This window comes from Dioscorea cayenensis, chromosome 18 (assembly GCF_009730915.1).
Source record: "Dioscorea cayenensis subsp. rotundata cultivar TDr96_F1 chromosome 18, TDr96_F1_v2_PseudoChromosome.rev07_lg8_w22 25.fasta, whole genome shotgun sequence".
NCBI classification, from domain to species: domain Eukaryota; kingdom Viridiplantae; phylum Streptophyta; class Magnoliopsida; order Dioscoreales; family Dioscoreaceae; genus Dioscorea; species Dioscorea cayenensis.
The window spans coordinates 20,968,932-20,989,195 of record NC_052488.1 but is presented as its reverse complement, the minus strand read 5'-3'; the positions used below and the strand labels follow the sequence as shown (position 1 = coordinate 20,989,195).

Genomic DNA, 20,264 nt, shown 5'->3' with positions numbered 1-20,264 from the left:
TTTAATTATCGTGATTTACTCATTTATTGGAGATAAATAATTTATTTAAAATTATTTATTTAAATAATTTTAAGTTCTTTTCACATTATTAAATTTTTATATTTTTTTTAATATAAGCTTTATGTATGTATATATAATGATCTATAAAATATATTTTTAAAAAATTAAAAATATTTAGATGTACATATGCAAGAATGCAGCCATGTTTGTAATTTTTCATTTATTTGTCATCCATTATTATATTTTCAGTGTAGCATTTCGTAAACCTATTCCCATGAGATGCGTTTCCTCCCTTTTTTTATCTAAAAATGCACGATGCTTTGAGCTTTCACCATCTGACCGTTGTGATCACTCCACGTGGATATTCCATCGTGATGGACGGTCAGGACGGTTTTTAGGATTCTAGAATGCACTGCGGATCAGCTGTCTTCCTGTTTTTCTGTTTTCGTACTCTAGCGTACCAAACTCTGCCACGTACTTGTATAACTCTGTACATTACTGGGCCCCACTATAAAACACGCTTTCACGATATTTTTTATTTTTTAAAATTTTAATTCCAGAAATAGACCCATAATAAACTCTTAATAAAATTATTGATGTTCCATATATACTAAAATTTATATAAGGTACATAATAAATAAAAATAAAAATTCATCTGCGAGATTACCTATGTTACTCTCACCTTTTTTTTCTTTTTACAGTTTTAAATTTTAAAATTAAAAAACTTAAGATATAATGCGTATATCATCTCATAATGACGTTCCCTCAAAAGGTGGCTTTTCTTTAAGGATAGTAAACTTTATAGAAAGTGTATCATTTTTAACTTTTGTGAATCCACTGGCACAACCCCAATTGCTTTTTTATTTTACTATTTTACTATTTTCATTTCATTTTATTTTATTTTTTAAATAAGAATTAAAATATACAATGATTTATTTATAGCGATAATTATAGTATAAAATTAATCTGAAATAAAGTTAGAATTAACCCAATTAATTAAAATATTTAAATTTTAAATTAGAAGCAAACAAGAGAAACGCATATTGACCCCGTTTCCCTCCCTTCAATCATGTTTTCATTTAAGCCTTTTTTTTTCTATTTTCTTTAAGGTGAAAACTTATATTGGTCCTTTAATTGTATCATAATGTTCATTTTACTCCATCATAAAAAAAACACACGCACACTTTAGTACTAACAATACACAATACCATTTATTTTTGACCTAAATAAATAATAAAATAAATGTATTCAATTGTTTTTTATTCTCCAATAATACAAATATAATTATTTTAGTCCTTTACTAACAAATATGTGTTCATCATGACATTTTCATAACTTTTTAAATAAATAAAAAATTACAATAATTGATTAAAAGGCCAAACCTTTATCACCATCAATAATTTAAGACAAAAAAAAAATCAAAACAAAATATTTTTGTGTAATTCAAAACCCAAAACAACACATTTTTACACTCAAAGGACCAAAATAAACAGTTACATATTATTCAGGGACCAGTGGGAACTTTCATCATTCTATTACACTAGCGCGGTAAAAAATAAAAAATAAAAAATTACATCGGGATCAGGCCATAGATGAAAACACCAGATCCAAATCAAACCACAAGATTGCCTCGAGATCCACACAAAGTTCCCATCTCGGGTCACTAACGACTACCCTCCATTGCCTCTTTTAACCATCCCCCTTCCCCGATATCGCTCCTTTCTCATCTCCTCGCGCTTATAAACGCCCCCTTCTCTCTCTCTCTCTCTCTCTCTCTCTTCTTCCCCAAATCTCATCGACTCTTCTTCGGCATCGTGCCCTAAAACCCTCGCCGATCGCCGTGAATCGCGATCAGATCTTGCTCTTCGATCGTATCTCGCCGCCGTCGTAGGTGCCGATCGGGTGGGCGATCGGATCTGAGATCCGATCCGGGTATGGAAAGGTTGAGAGGTGAGAGATTGGTTTGGTGGTGGTGAGGAACGGGAGATTGGAGATGCCGGGACTATTGCCGCGGGGGCCGCCGCCGTTGTCATCGTTGTCGGATGGGATTTGGTCTAGGCAGCGAGATGCTATCACGAACGATCAGCTCCAGAAGGTATCGGCTCTTGATTTGATTGTTTTTTTATTGAATTCGATGGAATTTGATCGGGTTTGCTAGAGGTTTTGGTTGGATTGGTTGAAATTTTGGTGTTGTGGATTGTTTGTGTTTGGTTTTTGGATTGGTCCAGACATGACGATGGATTCTCTGTTGAATTTTTAAGCCAAAAAAATGGAATTACAATGGTAGATTTGATAATTTACTAATCTGAGGTTCCTTGATTTTGCTCTTTGTTGTGGTTCACATTTGATTTCTATTGGATATGCTGTGTTTTGTATTTGGGTGAATTTAGAGCACAAAGTGTTCCGTTTATGGTATTGATTTGTCGGCAAGCGAATAACGAACAAGTCCGTGTATGGTATTAATTTCTCGGCAAGTGAATAATGAACAAGTCTGTTTATGGTATTGATTTGTCGGCAAGCGAATAATGAACAAGTTTGTGTAATTTAGTTTATAGTTTTGTTTTAGAAATGGTCAAATGAATATGAAACTAGTTCCTTGGAGGAAATGGATTTCACATGAATCTAGAGTATTGAGCAACATGAATGAAGAAGCCCGGTTTGATGCAATGTTTCAAGATAAATCAATGGGAATTTGCTTGTGTTATATTTAGTTGTTAAGTCTGGCGCAACTCATCTTTTCATTTCTGGGGTACTTCCTATTAAAACCTCTCAAGATGAATTATGTATCACATTGTTTAGAAACTGCTGAAACTTTTTTGTGATCTGTGTGACAAATCTTCTTATTTTTAACTTCCTTAATGATGGACTCATAGTTTTACTCTTTTCGTATTCGTGTGTCTGTATGTGTTCTCTCTTATATTGTATTGATTTATTGATGGTATCTACGTGACTTTGTTGAATTACACTTGTGCATTTTATTTTGTTAATCTAATCTGTAGGTGAAAATTACCTTCTGATTTCAATCCAGTATTCGAGAGAATAGATAACCTTTTCTTTGTTCCTCCTTGATTTGATGATGACTTCTGTACTTCCCTTGGCAAAATGTTCACAAGCATAACCTTGTATGGTTGTTGTGTGTTCTGATGTAGTTCTGGAGCGAATTGCCTCCTAGTGCTCGGCGGGAGCTCCTGAGGATTGATAAGCAGACCTTATTTGAACAAGCACGCAAGAACCTCTACTGCTCTAGGTGCAATGGGTTGCTTCTTGAAGGCTATTCACAGATTATCATGCATGGGAAGTCATTGCAGCAAGGTGCTGCTGTAAGCACATACTTCCCTAACAGAGCAGGGACTGCCAAGGTGCAGACTGTAAATGGATCAGATGTTGTACAAGATCCATCTGTCCATCCTTGGGGAGGCCTGACTGCTACTAGAGATGGAGTACTGACGCTCCTAGACTGTTTTCTGAAGACGAAATCTCTCAAGCCACTCTATAATGTATGCTGGCCATTTGAAGTTTTTGCTAGAATTATGTTCTTCTCAACACTTTGCTATAAAGTTCCTTTCTTGTATGTTATGTTTTCTGTGTATTTTAAACAACTCGCAACCCAGTTTCATTTTCTTTATCATTTTATATTGTGTCATTATCTATTGTTTCATTCTTTTCTCTTTTGGTCATTTATAAGATCTTGAACTTTGTTGAAAAAAGACACTGATTTTAATCATAAGATTGCACTGATGATTTGTTTAGTCATCTGTTTGGACTAACTTTGGCATTTGTTTGCACAGGTTTTTGACAGTGCCAAAGCAAGGGAACGCGATCGTGAGATGCTTTATCCTGATGCATGTGGTGGGGGAGGCCGAGGTTGGATAAGCCAAGGGATGGCTAATTATGGTCGAGGCCATGGGACTCGAGAAACATGTGCTTTGCACACTACCAAGCTTTCTTGTAAGACGTTGGTCGACTTTTGGCGGGCGTTGGGTGATGAGACTAGGCTGTCGCTCTTACGCATGAAGGAGGAGGATTTTATTGAGAGGCTTATGTACAGGTTAGTATCATAGTCTGACTTATCTGCAATGTTATTTCTTCCAATAAAAAAGGCTTAAGAATTGTAGGGGCTCATTTGCCTAGCAAACATAAGAAACCTTTATGCAACATGGTTAACACAATCAATTACTGTCATGAGTTGGAATGATATTGATGAAAGAAATCTGCCTTAGTATATTATACCCTTTCAATAATTAAAAATTTCAGTCTCTGAAATAATTCCGGCTTTCCTAGATCAGGGTGATGAGATTTAGCATATACTTTTGGGCATTGACTTATTACTAGGGAAGTATCAAGGCCCAAGGACTGGCAGCACCTCCATTGTTTCTTCTGCTATCGATTTTGCAGTTGAGGCTATTATGAGAAAAGTCTTTTGGGATTGTGACCGTTGTTGAACACTAGTATTTGTTAATAATGAATGCAATGGTGCGCTGTGGTGACAATTGGCAAACAGGAGATTCAGGTGAAAGTAAATATTGAGAGTTTTTTTATGGTCAGTTTATGAGATGGTGAATTTCATCTAGAAATTATCAAGGTTTATTAGTTCGTGAAGGGCTCTGTCATTGGATGCCAAATCTGTGAGAATTCAAATCTGTAAAATCAGTAAGAACATACTTCATTGTTAGCGCTCGTAGTGGCTACTGAAGCATCTACGCTTGTGTTGGAATGCCAGAGCTGACTGATCGGTGTGTAAAGTCCCAAGACTGCTGCATTTTGCTTTTTATTTTCTATATTAATTACCTAAAAGGTTTAAACTTGAGTGGCTTTGGGAGTGGCAGAGGTGCAAAGATTACTTGCTAGAAACTATGGCAAGGTCTAGAAATCGAGTGACTTGGCATTAGGAGTACCAGTGGGAGTGATAGCAGCTACTCCACTTATGGATCTACTGCAAGGCAGAGTAATAGCAGCAGTGGAGATCTACTGGCCTTCAGTCTGGTTACTGTCAGTAAAGTTTCTACTTTTAGTAGAAATGGTTTGCTCCAAGCTACATTCTGAAGAAAGATGTTAAAGAAAATGGGAAACTGTGCATACTGGAGAATGGATGATTGGCATACAGAAAAAAGGAATATCAAAAGAATACATGTGAAGAAAAGCCAAAAACATCAAGTTGGCAATTTGGCTTTTTCATTGCAGAGACTTTTCTAGTGGCATATCTAAAGAGTCAGTTATCATTGAGTGGCGGAGGCACCTTCATGACTCTGTTTTCTTACAGGGACTTCACAAGTCTGCAACTTTGCACTACTTTTTAAGTTTGGTAATGCAGTGTTGGTTTGTATTTTCGTGGCCAAGATGGTAAGGTTTTTCTCGTTACTGTTTCAAATGAGAGCTAGAGAGCAAAATGCTTGGTTAATGTTTATTTCATCGAGTAGAATTTTCTTGATTTATTTTCTATCATATTTCCTATCTGTTAAAACAAGGCTTTTCAATAACCAGACTCAATCTGAAAATAATGCAATGCATTCGAATAAAATAAAAGAAGTATTAGAAAGCAACACTGTTTTTCAAATGTAACTTGATGTGATTTCAATTTTACCATAACAACACTGATATGTTTGGTTGGTTGTGAATTGGCTTGGCTACAATAGTTTCATTTTGATAAGCACCTAGAGTTACTAGCAGTGGCTTTTTGTTGAAAGTGCCTGCCATTCTGACTGCGATACCTGAATACTTGAAAAAAGATGGTTAACTGTACATCAAAATTTGTTGGTGGGGTTGTGTAGTAATCAACCTGTTTCTGAGCAGCTTGATTTTTGACCTGTTTAAGATATGATTTGGCATGAAAATGGAAATATGTCCAATCTGGAGTGGTGTAGTTTTGTTGAGCTTGAACAATGCCGGACTTGTTTGTGCTGGGCTTGTTAAAGTTAGTAGGACTGTAGCAGTAGCAGTAACGGCAGTCAACAATATTAAGCTTCTTATGTATTGCTCCATCTTTTGGACCAAAGTAACCACATTTTCAGTTGATTGCGCCATTACCAATTCAAGTTGCAGGTTGTTGGGTCCTGCATAAGCTAAGGCCTTCACATATTTGCTTTCACTGACCTGCTTGTTTTTATTCTTTTTTCCTTAAGATCAACCAGGATGAGCCTATTTTCTGTGACAGTTATGTTTAGTTAGCTTTCTTCTGCCATTGAGGTTCTGTTAGCTGCATGAAAGGCCAAACTAATGTTCATACAGAAATTTTGGCTTGTTGCCATTAATGATATCATAAATTTGACGTCCATTTACAGGTTTGACAGCAAGAGGTTTTGCAGAGATTGCAGAAGGAATGTCATTCGTGAATTCAAGGAGTTGAAAGAACTAAAGCGCATGCGAAGAGAACTGCGTTGTACCAGTTGGTTCTGTCTTGCAGATACTGCTTTCCAGTATGAGGTAGTTTTCACCTCCAATTAGTAAGGATGACAACAATATCCAAATAGCTGGTTATTTAAATTTGGCTTTCATAGCCAGCTATTTGGTTTATCACAATTTTGAAATAACGCGAAAGCTAATAAACATTTATAAGAAGATGAATGACCACTTGCTTTTATTTCAATTGGATAGGATTTGAGTTAATTTGCTCATATGAGATTGTTGTATTGCCACTGCAGAAACACATGCCTATTGGAATTGCCTTCCCCCTTGTATAATGCTCCTTATCATTCATCTCATTGCACATTGTTTAGTGACCCGACTCATGACTTGACCTGGTTTTCAGCATCTTGATGCCCTCCTTGCTTTTGTTAAAACTGGAACTAATCTACTTGACAAACCCTCTTGCCATTCACGAGCGAGCATTCATAGCATCTTGTAGCAACCACTGTCCTTTTGTTTTACACCCTTCCCCCTATCTGGCTCTGTGTGCTAACCAGCAACTATTCCTGTTCACATTTTCCTGTGGTTCTTTTTATTTTTTTCTTCTTTTCCATCTGCCCTCAACCATGATGGAGAATAAACCCCTCAACTCTATCTTTATAGAGAACCTCGTCTAGTTATTCTCTCTCACATATTTTTGATCTCTTCAATTTTCAAGGCCTGGCAACATCCTGGAAAACAATCACTTGCAAGTATGCGTCTGCTAGAAGACCATATATCTCTTGTCAAAGATTTTAAAAGAACTAAGAAAATTTTGTTTTGAGTTTGTCAAAAAACTCAAATCCTTTGTCTTTTTCAAACTAATTTAACCAAATAAAATGTTTAACTAATCTTTAATAGAATTCCTTTGTCTTTTTGAAGAGGAGTTTAATATTTGATATTATGTAAGCAATTATCTAATCAAGGAGACAAAAAGGGCTAAATTTCTGCTATTCAATTTAAGTTAAATGTTATCTTTCATTTGATGATGTAATGCTAATCTAATAAAGGAATATGCAATGGTTTTATTACTTTCATCATCCAGTGGGTCATTTTACTGCTATAAGGATTAAGGACAAGTTAATGCTATCTGATATCAAGGTGAAATTTTGGTGCAGGGTGATATGAAAATTTTTTTCTGGGCAAATTATTGACTATCTTTAATTACCAAAAAAAATTGTCAGGTATCAGAGGACACTATTCAAGCTGACTGGCATCAAACTTTTACAGACACAATTGGAACATACCATCATTTTGAATGGGCTGTTGGAACTGGAGAAGGCAAATCCGACATTTTAGACTTTGAAGATGTTGGCATGAATGAAAATGTTCATGTGAATGGGCTTGAACTTGGTGGTTTGAACTCATGCTTTATTACATTGCGGGCTTGGAAGCTTGATGGTCGTTGCACTGAGCTCTCCGTGAAGGCACATGCATTGAAGGGGCAGCAATGTGTTCATCGCAGACTTGTTATAGGAGATGGTTATGTAACAATAACAGAAGGAGAGAGCATAGAAAGGTTCTTTGAGCATGCAGAAGAGGCTGAGGAGGAAGAGGTATTTGCTAATAACCTGCCCTCCTGCTGTGAATGTGGGACAATCTATTTTTTTAGCTGCCCATTATTACTGATACTATTAATTTCACCATTCAAAATTGGTTCTTATTGCTGATTTTTGGTATGAAAAATCAGGATGATGATGCTATTGACAAAGATGGAAATGAGTATGATGGTGAAGGATCTCGGCCTCAGAAACATGCTAAGAGTCCTGAACTAGCAAGGGAATTCCTTCTAGATGCTGCAACTGTTATTTTCAAAGAACAGGTTCGCTGCAAAATACCAACATGTTATAGTCAGCATTTGAAGCTTTTCCATTTTCTTTTTTGTTGTGTTTAATGTGACCATGGGGCTTCCATTATAGCTCCAGTAGATCTATTTTTTCTGACAGGCCTTCTCAAAATTGATTTTTTGCCCTGTAGGTGATAAGGTGTATGCATATTGATATTTCTGATAATCCTGCCTAAACTAACAAAAAATAGAACAGTTAATTCATTACTCGTTATGTTGAATGTCTATGGTTAACATTTCACGACATTGTTCCTTCCATCATCTCCAACTTTATTAAGAGAATGGCCTCCTGAATCAATAATATCCTCTGCCAAGAAAATATACTCTCTTCATCTCTGTTGATATTCTGCCAAATATATCTTCTCTTACAGATATAGATGCCATTTTGATGTAATATAGCTTACATGTAAAAAAATAAATGTTGGCATAGAAGCAAATATTGATGATAGATCTGGAGAGTTTCCACATCAATGCAATGCAAATGAAGAAAATTAGCATTTGTGGGATAGGTGCCTTCTAAAATATTTTCTTATATATGTATTTCAGGTAGAAAAGGCTTTTAGAGAAGGCACAGCTCGGCAAAATGCTCACTGTATATTTGTTTGTCTTGCACTGAAATTGCTAGAAGAGCGCCTGCATGTCGCTTGCAAGGAAGTCATCACATTGGAAAAACAGGTATTTAAGGTTCTGTTACATTAGTTTAGGAATTGAAATTGCTGGTAATATTATGTTTTTTATGTACTTTCATGGCCTCACCTGTCTATTTACAGATCAAACTTCTTGAAGAGGAAGAAAATGAAAAACGTGAAGAAGAAGAGCGCAAGGAGAGGAGGAGAACAAAACAAAGAGAAAAAAAGAACAGAAGAAAAGAGAGGCTAAAAGGGAAAGAAAGAGAGAGGGAAGGGAACTGTTCTGAACCTAGTTCACTTCAATTTGATCCTTTGGCGTCTGTGCATGACTCATCCACAAGCACTCATGATGAATCTGTTTGCAATCTTGACTCTGGGGATTCTAATAGTGATCCAGGAGATAATGCCAACACACCTGAGCCTACTCATGATATTATGCTTGAGAAACCTTCAAATGGGCTGACCAATGCAGATAATATGAGGGATGATAACCTGCAACACAAGTGTCTTGCTGATGGAGATCTAAGTGCTAGAGATAGCTATGGTTCTTTTATACTTGAGCAATCAAAATCATCAAGAAGGAAACTGAGGTATAATAAAGATTCAGTTCAAGATCAGTCCTCCAAATGGTATGACAAGCGACAAGCAGTCAATGGAAATGATCGTGATATTTACAATCATGAATCAAATCTAAATTTACTTGGATGTGCGATGGCTTCTTCCAGATGCTTGAATGGCTTGCAAAAGCAACCTAGAGTCAACGGTGTGAAAGCTAATGTAAGGAGCATCCTGAAATTTAATGATAAGTTTCATTGTCCAAATAGCAGAACGCGTGATAGGCATGAGTTCCACTCTTGCAGTTGTGGTCCGCGTGTCGATTACAAAGCAAAGGATGGATACCATGTGCCTATCAGTAGATCAACCAAGGAGACTTGTGGTGCAAATAAAAAGGATTCTACATTGGACATTCCCAGGACATTTTACCGCAGCAGTAAGTTCAATCATGGATGCTACACACCAGATAATGTTGTCATTTCCAAAGGAAAGCTTGTCACTAGTACTACTAGCAGAGATTCTATCTACACAAAGCAAGTTTGGGAGCCAACTGATTCACGAAAGAAGTGCATGAGAAGCAACTCTGATCCAGACATCAGCTCAAGGACTGGTTCAAAGGTTGATCCATCTTTGGATGATGAAATCAGTAAAGAAGAGAATGGATACCAATTACATATTTCACTTGATTCTGCTAACATTCACTGCTTATCCGAATTATCTGAAGAATTGGATAATGGGGATGTTTTAGATATTTCCAGTACCCATCAAGACAGAAGGCAAGATTCAAATGGCTCTGCTTCAGGGGATGCCAAGAACTGTCAGAATGGATATGCAATGAATTCAAATTACTGTTCCAAGGATGGGGTTGAGGACATAGATACATGCCCCATCATTTCTGCTTTTCCCCTAGGTAATAATGATTGTGATCCCTTAGTGAGTTCTTCCAGTTCAGGTAACTGCTCATCATGTCTTAGTGAGGGAGATAGCAGCACAAGCTCTTCAAGTGGTCGGAATGCAGAGTCATCTTCAACTTCAGATTCAGAAGATGCTAACCCACAGTGTAACGAGGAAGATGTGTCTTGTACCTTCTCAAATGATGCTTCGGATAGCAAGATGGATAGAGGTGATTCCCACGGAGGCAGGACAGCCGCTGAAGTTGCAGTGGCCAGCTGTAATGGAGCTATCTTTTCTAAGGAATATGTGAAAAAAGCTGATAAATGTCATGATGATGGTGACTTTGGATACAGTATGGGCCATCCATCACAGCACATGCACACATTGCATAATCCAGCGGTGCATGTCTCGAGCTTTCCCTCCACAGCCATTGGGTATCATGACCAGAGTGCAGTTTGCTGGCAACCTATTCCAGCAAATGGGTTTATGCCATTTCACCAGCCCAACCACTATATGTTCTCCAGCCCATTTGGATATGGTGTTGCAGCAAGTCAATCTCCAGATTTCTTCATACAGTATGATAGACTTCAACATTTGACGACACCTGCATATAACATGGATCAGCGCCCCCTCTACCAGGCTCCTAACAGATCCAATGTTGCTAGCATGAAAGAACAGAGTAAGAATTTTGACATACATGGAACCCGAAAGATCAAAGGTGTAAATTATCCGGCTGAGGGTGTACACTCTTTTGAAAGACCATTCTCAGACAGGCAGGTTCCTTCGAAGTCGGCATCAGAACATAAAGATGCTGCTTGCGGTGCTGACAAATCACATAATGACAGCTCGGCTTTCTCTTTGTTCCATTTTGGTGGACCATTGGCAGGAGTTTCAGGATATGGTGTGAATCCAGCATTGCCCAAAGAAGAAAAAGCTTCAGGACTGTCTTCAAACGCGTATGCTGGGCAGGCTGATCTTACTTGCCCAAAAGAAGAAATGGAAGTCGAAGAATATAGCTTGTTTGCCGCAAGTAATGCTGCTAGGTTTTCCTTCTTCTGAGTTCTTATGCAATCCTTTTAAGAGTTGCAAGAAGCATGCAGGAGCATATATGAACGCATTCGGTTGTGCCTATTGTACCTGGTAAAATAAGCTTTCTCATAAATTTTCAGCAAAAAATTTTTCATTGTTTGATTCTGCTTTCTATTTGTGCCTTTCTTGGATTGTAGAAAAAAAAAATTGCGAGTGATATAGTGTCATGTTTTTTTCCCTTTCTTTCCTCATGAGGTAAATCTAGTGTCGTGTTCTTTGCATGAGGTAAATTTCCCATTAATAAGGAAAATTATTGGTTAACAACTGGGCTGTGTTATTCATTCTCTTCAGTTTTAGGACACTCCTACTCAACATTAATATATATTTATATATATATATATATATACACTCAGGTTTTAGTACAAATGAGAACTGCATTATATGTGTGCTGCTTCATTTGTCAACTTAATGGCACCAGACCAGGTGACTTCTGTAGATGTTATACCATGTCTATGGTTCATGTAAGCATGTTGTTTCTATCAAGCTAGTTGTGAATATTTATCAAACAGATGCCATGTGCCTTTTAGAACAAGTGAATTTATTGTAGATTGAGTTCAACTTTTATTTTCTCCGTAGCATAGACGGTATTCTCTGTTCACATGGTTTCTTGTGAGCATTAAACAGTGCTGCTTGTAAGTGTCGGAATGACTATTGTCTGCTGTTTCAGATTATGCCTTGTGTTCTTTATGATGTTGGCTCCTGTTTTGGTGCTTTGTTTGTGCCTAAATTTTTCCTGATTGAATTTGGCGTTCCATTTTTTTTTATTTTTTATTTTTAATCTATCGTCTGCTACCTTACGCAAACAGCATTACTGGTTCAGTAGCCCCATTTTTTCAAGTAGCCTGACCTTTATTTATTTTTTTTTGCACATATCCCCGGTTTAATTCACAGTAACCTTAGCAGTCGTCTTTTTGTCTCCATATTCGAAGTATAATATATATATAATTTATTTTAAAACATTTTATAAAAAATGTATTTACTAAGATTTTAATCTCTTTTATACATCTTTCGGGGAAAAAATAACAAAAATAAAATTATCCAAATAAATCTTTCTCAAAATAATATATGAAGCTTCAAATCAAAAGTTAGTTTAGTTTTTGGTATGAGTTTATCTCAAAATAATATTTGAAGCTTAAATCAAAAGTAAAATGAGTTTTATCTCAACTTATTTTGATAGGAAACCAAAGAGATGGATGCCAGTAATAACAAACCAGCGAGCATGAGGCACCAAGGCATTCAATTAATTTATCACCAAAAATGCAACTGATTGAGATAAGTTCCCCAGATACACCTAGAAATCACACAAATGCAACTGAGCAACACCGGGTGAGGGTGACCAAAACAAAACAAACTATACCTACACTGCAGACCCAGTGGAAATATGATTTAAAAGTGCCAAAAACGAGCAGCGAACATCATGTCTTTAACTTAACGATCAGTTTATTGAGCTGTGTCCCTTGCCTTACAGAACTTTAGGGCAGCAAGGTAGAATTTAGGTTCATCAACAAAGTCTGTTACCTCAAAAGAATAGCTAGGTGCCGCCTTCTCTAGACAAACTCTATGGGGCAATACAGATGTTACCAAATCTGGATACAGTTGTCGATGTTGTTGCTCAATGATTGTCCTCCCTTGCTCATAGCAGATGACCAGCCTTGCATCTGGAGAAGGCATCATTAAAATCGTATTACAAACTTATATATATAAACTGAAATTAAACAATCTAAAGCAGTCTATACTAAAGAGTAATACAACCAAGACCAATCCACATTTATGAAGGGTGATGAGAGGTAAATGTGCGACTGGGCACAACCATCAGACAAATTTTTAATGAAAAATTCAAGTTAAATTGTGTTAAAAGAGTAAAACTATTTTTGCCGAAATCCTCACACGAACAGCTCACACAAATGACGTTGATGCCCATGCGGCATCCACCTCATTCACATCTTATCTCTCCTAATAAGTTATTTAAAAAAAATAAAAATAAAAACTAAAGTCTAAAACTACAACTAAAACCTAAACCTCATCTCAGCCAACTCTCCACCGTCTTCCCGTCTTCTCTCCTCCCACTGATGCCACCCTGTCATCCTCATCTCGCCGTCGTTTCTCTCCTCCCGACATTACCATCCCAGGCCATTTCTTCCTCTTGTTCCATTGTCTCTGCCGTCTCCCCGTCTTTTCTCCTCTCACTGGTGCCGCCCATCATCCTCATCTCGCCACCATTTCTCTCCTCCCGACATCATCAACCCTAGCCGTTTCTTCCTCTTGTTCCATTGTCTTCTTTCAAAGGGAGAGAGAGAGCCCGCGCGCCAGAGCAGTGATGGATTGGGAATCATTGACTCTTGGAACACGAGAGACTCCCGATGGAGCGCATCAGAGAGCTCAGCATGGAGGAGCTTGAGATAGAGGAGGTTGATGTCGATTTTGATTCCTCTTATGATGACGATGATAATGGCATCCATAGGTTTCTTTCCCCAACTTCTCTCTTTTTTATATATTTTTGTGTGTATTGAGTTTGATCCATTGTTTTGTTTTGATGGGAAATAGATAATATCATTTCTATACCGATGATTAGGGTTCGGATTTATTCTCTCTTTTTATTTTTAGGTTTTTTGGATTTAGAACTATGGTATGCAAAGGGGAAGTATGGGATTTGGGCCGCGTTTGTGAATTTGATTGTTATCAGTACTAGTTAGGGTTTAAATGATTTACGAAACTATGAGGCGTTTGTGCAAGAATCTTTAGGCACGGCATTAGCAGATCTTTTGATTGTTTTGGAAGCCTTAAAAGTTTTATGATTGATATTTAATATTTTGAGTAGGCAAAAAAGCTACACCTTTGCTTTCCTTTGGTGTCTCTTACAAGAGTTCTTCCCCTCTGCGCTTTTTTAAAAAAAATAGCTTATTAAGAGAGAGAAAATGTGAGTGAGGTGGATGCCACATGGCCATCCGCATCATTCATATGAACTGTTCGTGTGAGGATTTCAGCAAGAATAGCTTTACTTGTATTAAAATGTCCTAAGTTCCCTTATCCCTGATGAGTTTAAATCCAACCCCAACCAAGCTAATTTAAGTGAAGTATGAGCATTCTAGAAGTCTTTGGAAGAGAATTCAATGATGTTTCACTGTTCCTTCGAGTTAACCTAAAGTAAACCTGCCCACAACAAAAGCTAGATATTTGAACAAAGACGATAAACCCAACAAAGGATGTAAGCACAAGGAAAATGCTTAAGCATTTTGTGTGAAACATGAAGGTCCTAGATGTGGACGGAGGTGAGTTCAATGTCACTTCCATCTAAACAAACACTGCAAGTCAGGAAAACTTGGTCACTTCCCTAACCCTTCTGGGTTACCCTAAAATAAGCATGCTCTACAACAACAACTAGATCCCGAAACAACGAAAACAAAACAATACATAATTGCATGAGGAGAATAACATAAGCTAAAGCGTTAATGCCTCTATTCAGTCCTAGCTTGTCTGAGAGCTATATTGGCTTCAATTACTTGCCTTTTACCCTCAGCTCTACTTAAGTTAAGAGTTTGTTGAGCTTCTTGCAGATCAATGTCGGTGTTCATCTCCTCACCATTTCCTAACATGGTGATCTTTTCCAACAACTTCAGGAGAAAAAAAGGCATTTACTTATTACAGAGATGGTGCGATTTGATTCTTTTTTCTTGCTTTTTTAGCCCTCAGTCTTATGAAAAGGGGGCGTGGTTCGAGATGTAAAGAAACAAATTATTGAAATAAACCTCCTTGGACCTTGATGAAGTGCTCCAATTGCTCTTTTTTGTTTCTGTACCCCTGATTTATCCACTAGGTCGGTCTGGTCTGGTTGATTCTTTATGCACATTTTTGGTGAAACAACTATATTTTTATTTATCCTCTTCTTCCGATTTCATAATAGGACAGAACAAAATATTTTCTTTGTGCATCTGTAAAAAAAAAACAGGATCAAGTGGATTCCATTAGTCTTTCTACTAGCTATCGTTGATTCTCTCATCTAGTTCATATGATGGGAGCAGATAATAACTCAGAAACTAGACTCGGTTTTAACTGGTCATTCAAACATAACAAAAAGATGCAAAACTTAGTTTTGAAGAACTTCATGAAACTAAACTTCAAGTATATATAGAGAAGAAATATATCAGCAATTTTGGAGCTTGATATTATCAAATTTAGTGGATTTCTACTTTCTATAGATCAGCCAAAGTTGTCATAAGAGTAAGGTGTATCTAGGCGCAAGGGGATCCTGGGGCCTAGGCGCAAGACATAAACGCGCGCCCGATCGACACTAGGCGTCACCATTAAAAAAAAATTAAAACATCAGAAATAGTTATATTAAAAATTAATATGTATTAAAGATTTAATATGTCCTAACGATTAATATGACAATCAGACATTAGAAAAAAAAACATACATAATAACATGCAAATTAATCTTCAAATGTTTAGTACATGCATCGAGTCCAAATCCTAACTTGTATAATAAAATCTAGATTTTAGTGATTATCATCAAAATCACATCCATTATCATTATCATCACTACCAACATCACCAATTTCCTCTTCAAATTTATCATTCTCTTCATCTAAACAGTGAATCGGCCCAAAGAGGAGAGATGAAATCTTGATTCTTCTTTGTTGGTTATGTGTTTGTCACCCCAATTTTAAACAGCTTTAATTGTATGTAAACCTTTTTTTTAATCATCAAAATGTGTGGATAAGATCAGAAGTTAAACTAAATATTTAAAAAATAACCAAATTAATTTGTTGATGTTACAAAAGGACGAGTCTAGGCTCATGCCTTGAGGTTTGAGCAAAGGCTCAAAGGCGTGCCTTTATAACAGTGCCCGCCTGACACCTATAAAGGCGCAGGCTGTTGAGCCTTGGGCGCTTTGCGCCAGAGGCTCGCCTTGAGAACTATGAGATCAGCATCAACAATTTCAAGTATCAGAGCTACCAATTCTCAAAAGAAAATGAAAATTAAAGAAAAACCCTAAAATTAGAGGTTCTAGCATTAGGGTTTTAGAGTTCAAACCTTCAGAACATCTTGCCGCCAAATAACCCAATGCTTGATCGATTGAAACGCCCATCGCGGGGAAGTAACACAAGAAAACCACGTCGAACGGCCCGAATCGCTCCGGCACGGCGTCGATCCCGCCTTGCCAACACCTTACACTGTCGTGGTTCTCCTTGATCGTCGCCAGAACCAAGAGCGACTCATGGGTCGCCACCAAGAGCTCGCAGGGGAAAGACTCCACGAGGCGGTTGACAAATCCCACACTTGGGATGACGGTGAGGACCTTGGAGTCAGGCCGGATACCCAGCGGCGGCGATGATCCTGTCGGCTTCATGTAGCAGGGTCTGATTAGGCTCGAGGAAGGACCAATCGCGCTCGACGATGTCGGTGACGGGGGAGGTCGAGGAGTCATCGGAGAGGGTGGTGAGGGGCGGAGATGGGAGGCGGAGAGGAATGAAACGGCGACGTAGTGGCGAAAAGCGAGCTAGGGTTAGGGTTAGGGTTTGGGATCGGGGTTGGGAGCGGAGATGGAGATGAAGATGAGAGGAAGAGAGGAGTGAAGGGATAGAGAGCGAAGCCATGGCGATATCGGGTGGGGATCCGAGAAGAGGTAATTTACTCCTGTTAACGGGTCGGATCCGAATATTTTATCCGATAAGACCTGGGATTGTTGCAAATAACTAATGTAAATCACTTTTTTAGTTTAATTAACGTACATGTCCCTATAATTATGTATTTTTTTACCCTTTTTAATCTTTCTAATATTTTTTGAAGTATAATTAATTTTTCAATTTTTAATCAAATTAAATTGTTCTAATCCACAATAATATTTTTAGGTCCAATTAATCTTTTATAATTTACACTTGCATATCTACACAGTGGACTAAAATGACTTAATTCAATTAAATATAATGACTTAATTGTTCTTAAAAATATTGCAAAGACTAAAAAGACAAAAAATACATAATTAGAGAAACTGAACAACAATTATATTTTTATTATTATTTTTATTTATTTATTTATTTTATTTCATTAACCTTGGACTTTGTAAAAAGCACAAATCCTAAAGAGCATGAAGTTGGAAAACTTTATAAATATTATGTATAAAATAATGAGGTAATACCTTGATTTATTGCTAATGGGCTATTTATCTAAAATATTTATCTTTATTAAAATAGCATAATTTGAAACTCCGCACCAGTAATGTACATAGAGAGATTAACTCCATTTGTGTGCACATATTCATTACCGGTGGAGCTGTCTTCACTATATTTTAGAATATTTACTATTAAATTATTTTTAATTTTACTGTTTATTTTATTAAATTATATATTTACATATACATTATAATTGTGCAACAGCAATTTGCTTTTTACTCTTACAAGTCACAAGATTTTTATTAAAAAAATGTTGTATACCTTAGAGTATTTTTAATCGTTAGACATATTAGAGTTTGATACACATGCCACTTCATCAATTTATTAAATTCTTAATCATTAAACTATCTTCCATAATAATTATATTATAAAATACACAAAATCATGTTTATTAACTATTTATATTTATTTATTTTAATAAAGCATATTTATTTAATAAAATCTTAAATATTATTAATAAAAATATTATATAATATATTTAAAAAATTAAAAATTAAAAAAATAAATATTTAAAATACTAACCCCACAATCGGGGTTAGTAACCCAATGCCGGGGTTACAACAATAACCCCCATATTTTTTTATTATTTATGTATGTTAAAAATTATTTTTATATTTAATAAAAAGATTATTAAATTAATTTAATTAAATTTAAAATTTTTTAAAAAAACAAAATTTTAAAATAGATTAGCCGTTGACAATGGTTAAATTTTATAATTTTTTAAAAACTAAACATAAAATTAATCATAGCACTTGAAATTTTTAAAAAATAAATTTTCAAAAAAAAGGTTCTATCCCACCAGTTGAGCGCTCAATCACCACTGAACGCTTTTAGTAAGCATACTATTTTTTTTGTTAAACACTTATTGAGCATAAAAGCATCCCCACTAAAAATGTCCTCATATTCATAGGTGAGATTGTCCAATTCGATCAGCATCTTATATACATATAACAAAAACTTAACTAAAAAGTAAAATCTTAGCCTTGCATGAGCATGACCCTAACATAAATATACAATTAAATAAATAAAGATTCGCATGAATGGCAAAATACTTAGAAATATTCATATATACAACCCAATGATATACCAATAAACAAATATTGGGACTTACTATTTATTGCGATGCGTATCTATGATATATAACAAAGGGATTAAAAATAACTGCCGTGTTTCGTCGGGATCTTGACATATTTATATTCCCTTTGGATATGGTCTGTCAAATGAATAAATAAATTAATTAAACAAGTTTGAATATGACCCCACTCATTTCCTGGTTTATGTGTTTATATGCTTTGTCAATAAATTTTATTTATACCAATTTCATTGGTTTTAATTATGTATTGCCACTATTCTTACCATTTCACATGATTCATTATATATATACTCAGTAATGAGCCTACTTTTGAAAAACTTTCAAACAAAGTTATTGTACATAAAACATCACAGTGATTGCATTGATAAAAAATAAAAAAAAAACATATACGAACTTACTAGTGCGCAAAGGGTATAAACCACATGTAAATCACAACAATGGTAGAAAGTTGATTTATAACATGACACATTTTTTATGATCAACATACAATTATCTCGTTAAATTCATTATTCACTTAAATCCAACTTAAAATAATAATAATAATCATCACAAATTCATCAAATGAACAAAAAAATACAACATAATTGACATTTACTGGGAGTGAAAATAAGGGTAAAAATTGTATAATTGTCATACAGGTCCCTGTAATTGTGTACTTTCTGTCTTTTTAATCATTGTAATAATTTTAGATACATTTAAGTTCTCATATTTGATCAAGTTGGGACTTTCGAGTCCGAGGTGTAGATGGCGTTATCTTCGCCGTTTCTTTTGAGCTGTGATGGTTTTAAATATTCGATGTTATGTATAATTAAGTCCTTGTATTTGATCGAGTTGGGACTTTTTAATCCCCTATTTCATAATAAAAAAGTCACATTCGCAGTTAGATTCAATTAAATCCTCATATTTCATCGATTTGGGATTTTTTAGTCCCACAATTTTATAATAAAAAAAACCAAAGAAACGTCAAAGTTAACACCATTTATGTCGCGGATTAGAAAGTCTCAACTCAATTAAATATGATGACTTAAATGTACCTAAAAGTATTATAATGACTAAAAAGGCAGAACATACACAATTATAGGGACCTATATGGCAATTAAACTATAAAAAAAATTAATTGATTCTGACCACATGACATTAGGCATACAAAGGATTTCTTTCCAAGGGAGTTAAGGAATACTTCATATGAGGCTAGTTGAAGGATTGAAGATGGCAATGAGTTGAGCTCCTCTCATATAAGGGAACTTTAGAACTAGTTGCAGTATAAAAAGTCTCCAACTTATGCCTTTTGTCATTAGGAGCTGCTGAAACCCAAATAAATAACTAATGACTTATTTTCAGAACAACTGAAAACAAAATGAGCCTATTTGAAGTAAAAAATATAATTATTTCTCACCGCCATATATTTAAAGTGAGATATCTAACTAAACTATCCCAAGAGGTTCTAATTGAGGGATTGAGATATTGAAGCCAAAATCCCTAGAGATCTGAAAGAGATAGTAGATAATACGGTATCCTGAGGATTTGAGCAAAATGGACAATATTTTATAAACTCACAAACTTAAATCGCATAATATACTATCACATCATAGGGGTTGTTTGTTC

At 35.8% G+C, this 20,264-nt stretch overlaps 2 protein-coding genes across 3 annotated transcripts; one reads left to right on the top strand and one right to left on the bottom strand.

Moving 5' to 3' along the window:
* Positions 1 to 1,721: 1,721 nt before the first annotated feature.
* LOC120282386 lies at positions 1,722 to 11,615 on the top strand. Of its 2 annotated transcripts, none has more exons than XM_039289191.1 (8): positions 1,722 to 2,095; positions 3,150 to 3,497; positions 3,789 to 4,048; positions 6,303 to 6,420; positions 7,566 to 7,937; positions 8,072 to 8,203; positions 8,774 to 8,902; positions 8,998 to 11,615. In XM_039289191.1, the coding sequence occupies exons 1-8, from the start codon at positions 1,994 to 1,996 to the stop codon at positions 11,362 to 11,364; spliced, it is 3,828 nt and encodes a 1,275-aa protein (XP_039145125.1). In that variant the 5' UTR covers positions 1,722 to 1,993; the 3' UTR covers positions 11,365 to 11,615. The 2 variants fall into 2 exon arrangements, with proteins under 2 accessions (XP_039145125.1, XP_039145124.1); XM_039289190.1 differs by having other exon boundaries at positions 6,279 to 6,420.
* A 1,014-nt stretch (positions 11,616 to 12,629) lies between these two features.
* Positions 12,630 to 16,993, bottom strand: LOC120281643. The gene is made up of 2 exons (XM_039288334.1): positions 16,428 to 16,993; positions 12,630 to 13,052 (listed from the first exon to the last, which is right to left on the bottom strand). The coding sequence occupies exons 1-2, from the start codon at positions 16,819 to 16,821 to the stop codon at positions 12,835 to 12,837; spliced, it is 612 nt and encodes a 203-aa protein (XP_039144268.1). The 5' UTR covers positions 16,822 to 16,993; the 3' UTR covers positions 12,630 to 12,834.
* Between the last annotated feature and the right edge of the window lie 3,271 nt (positions 16,994 to 20,264).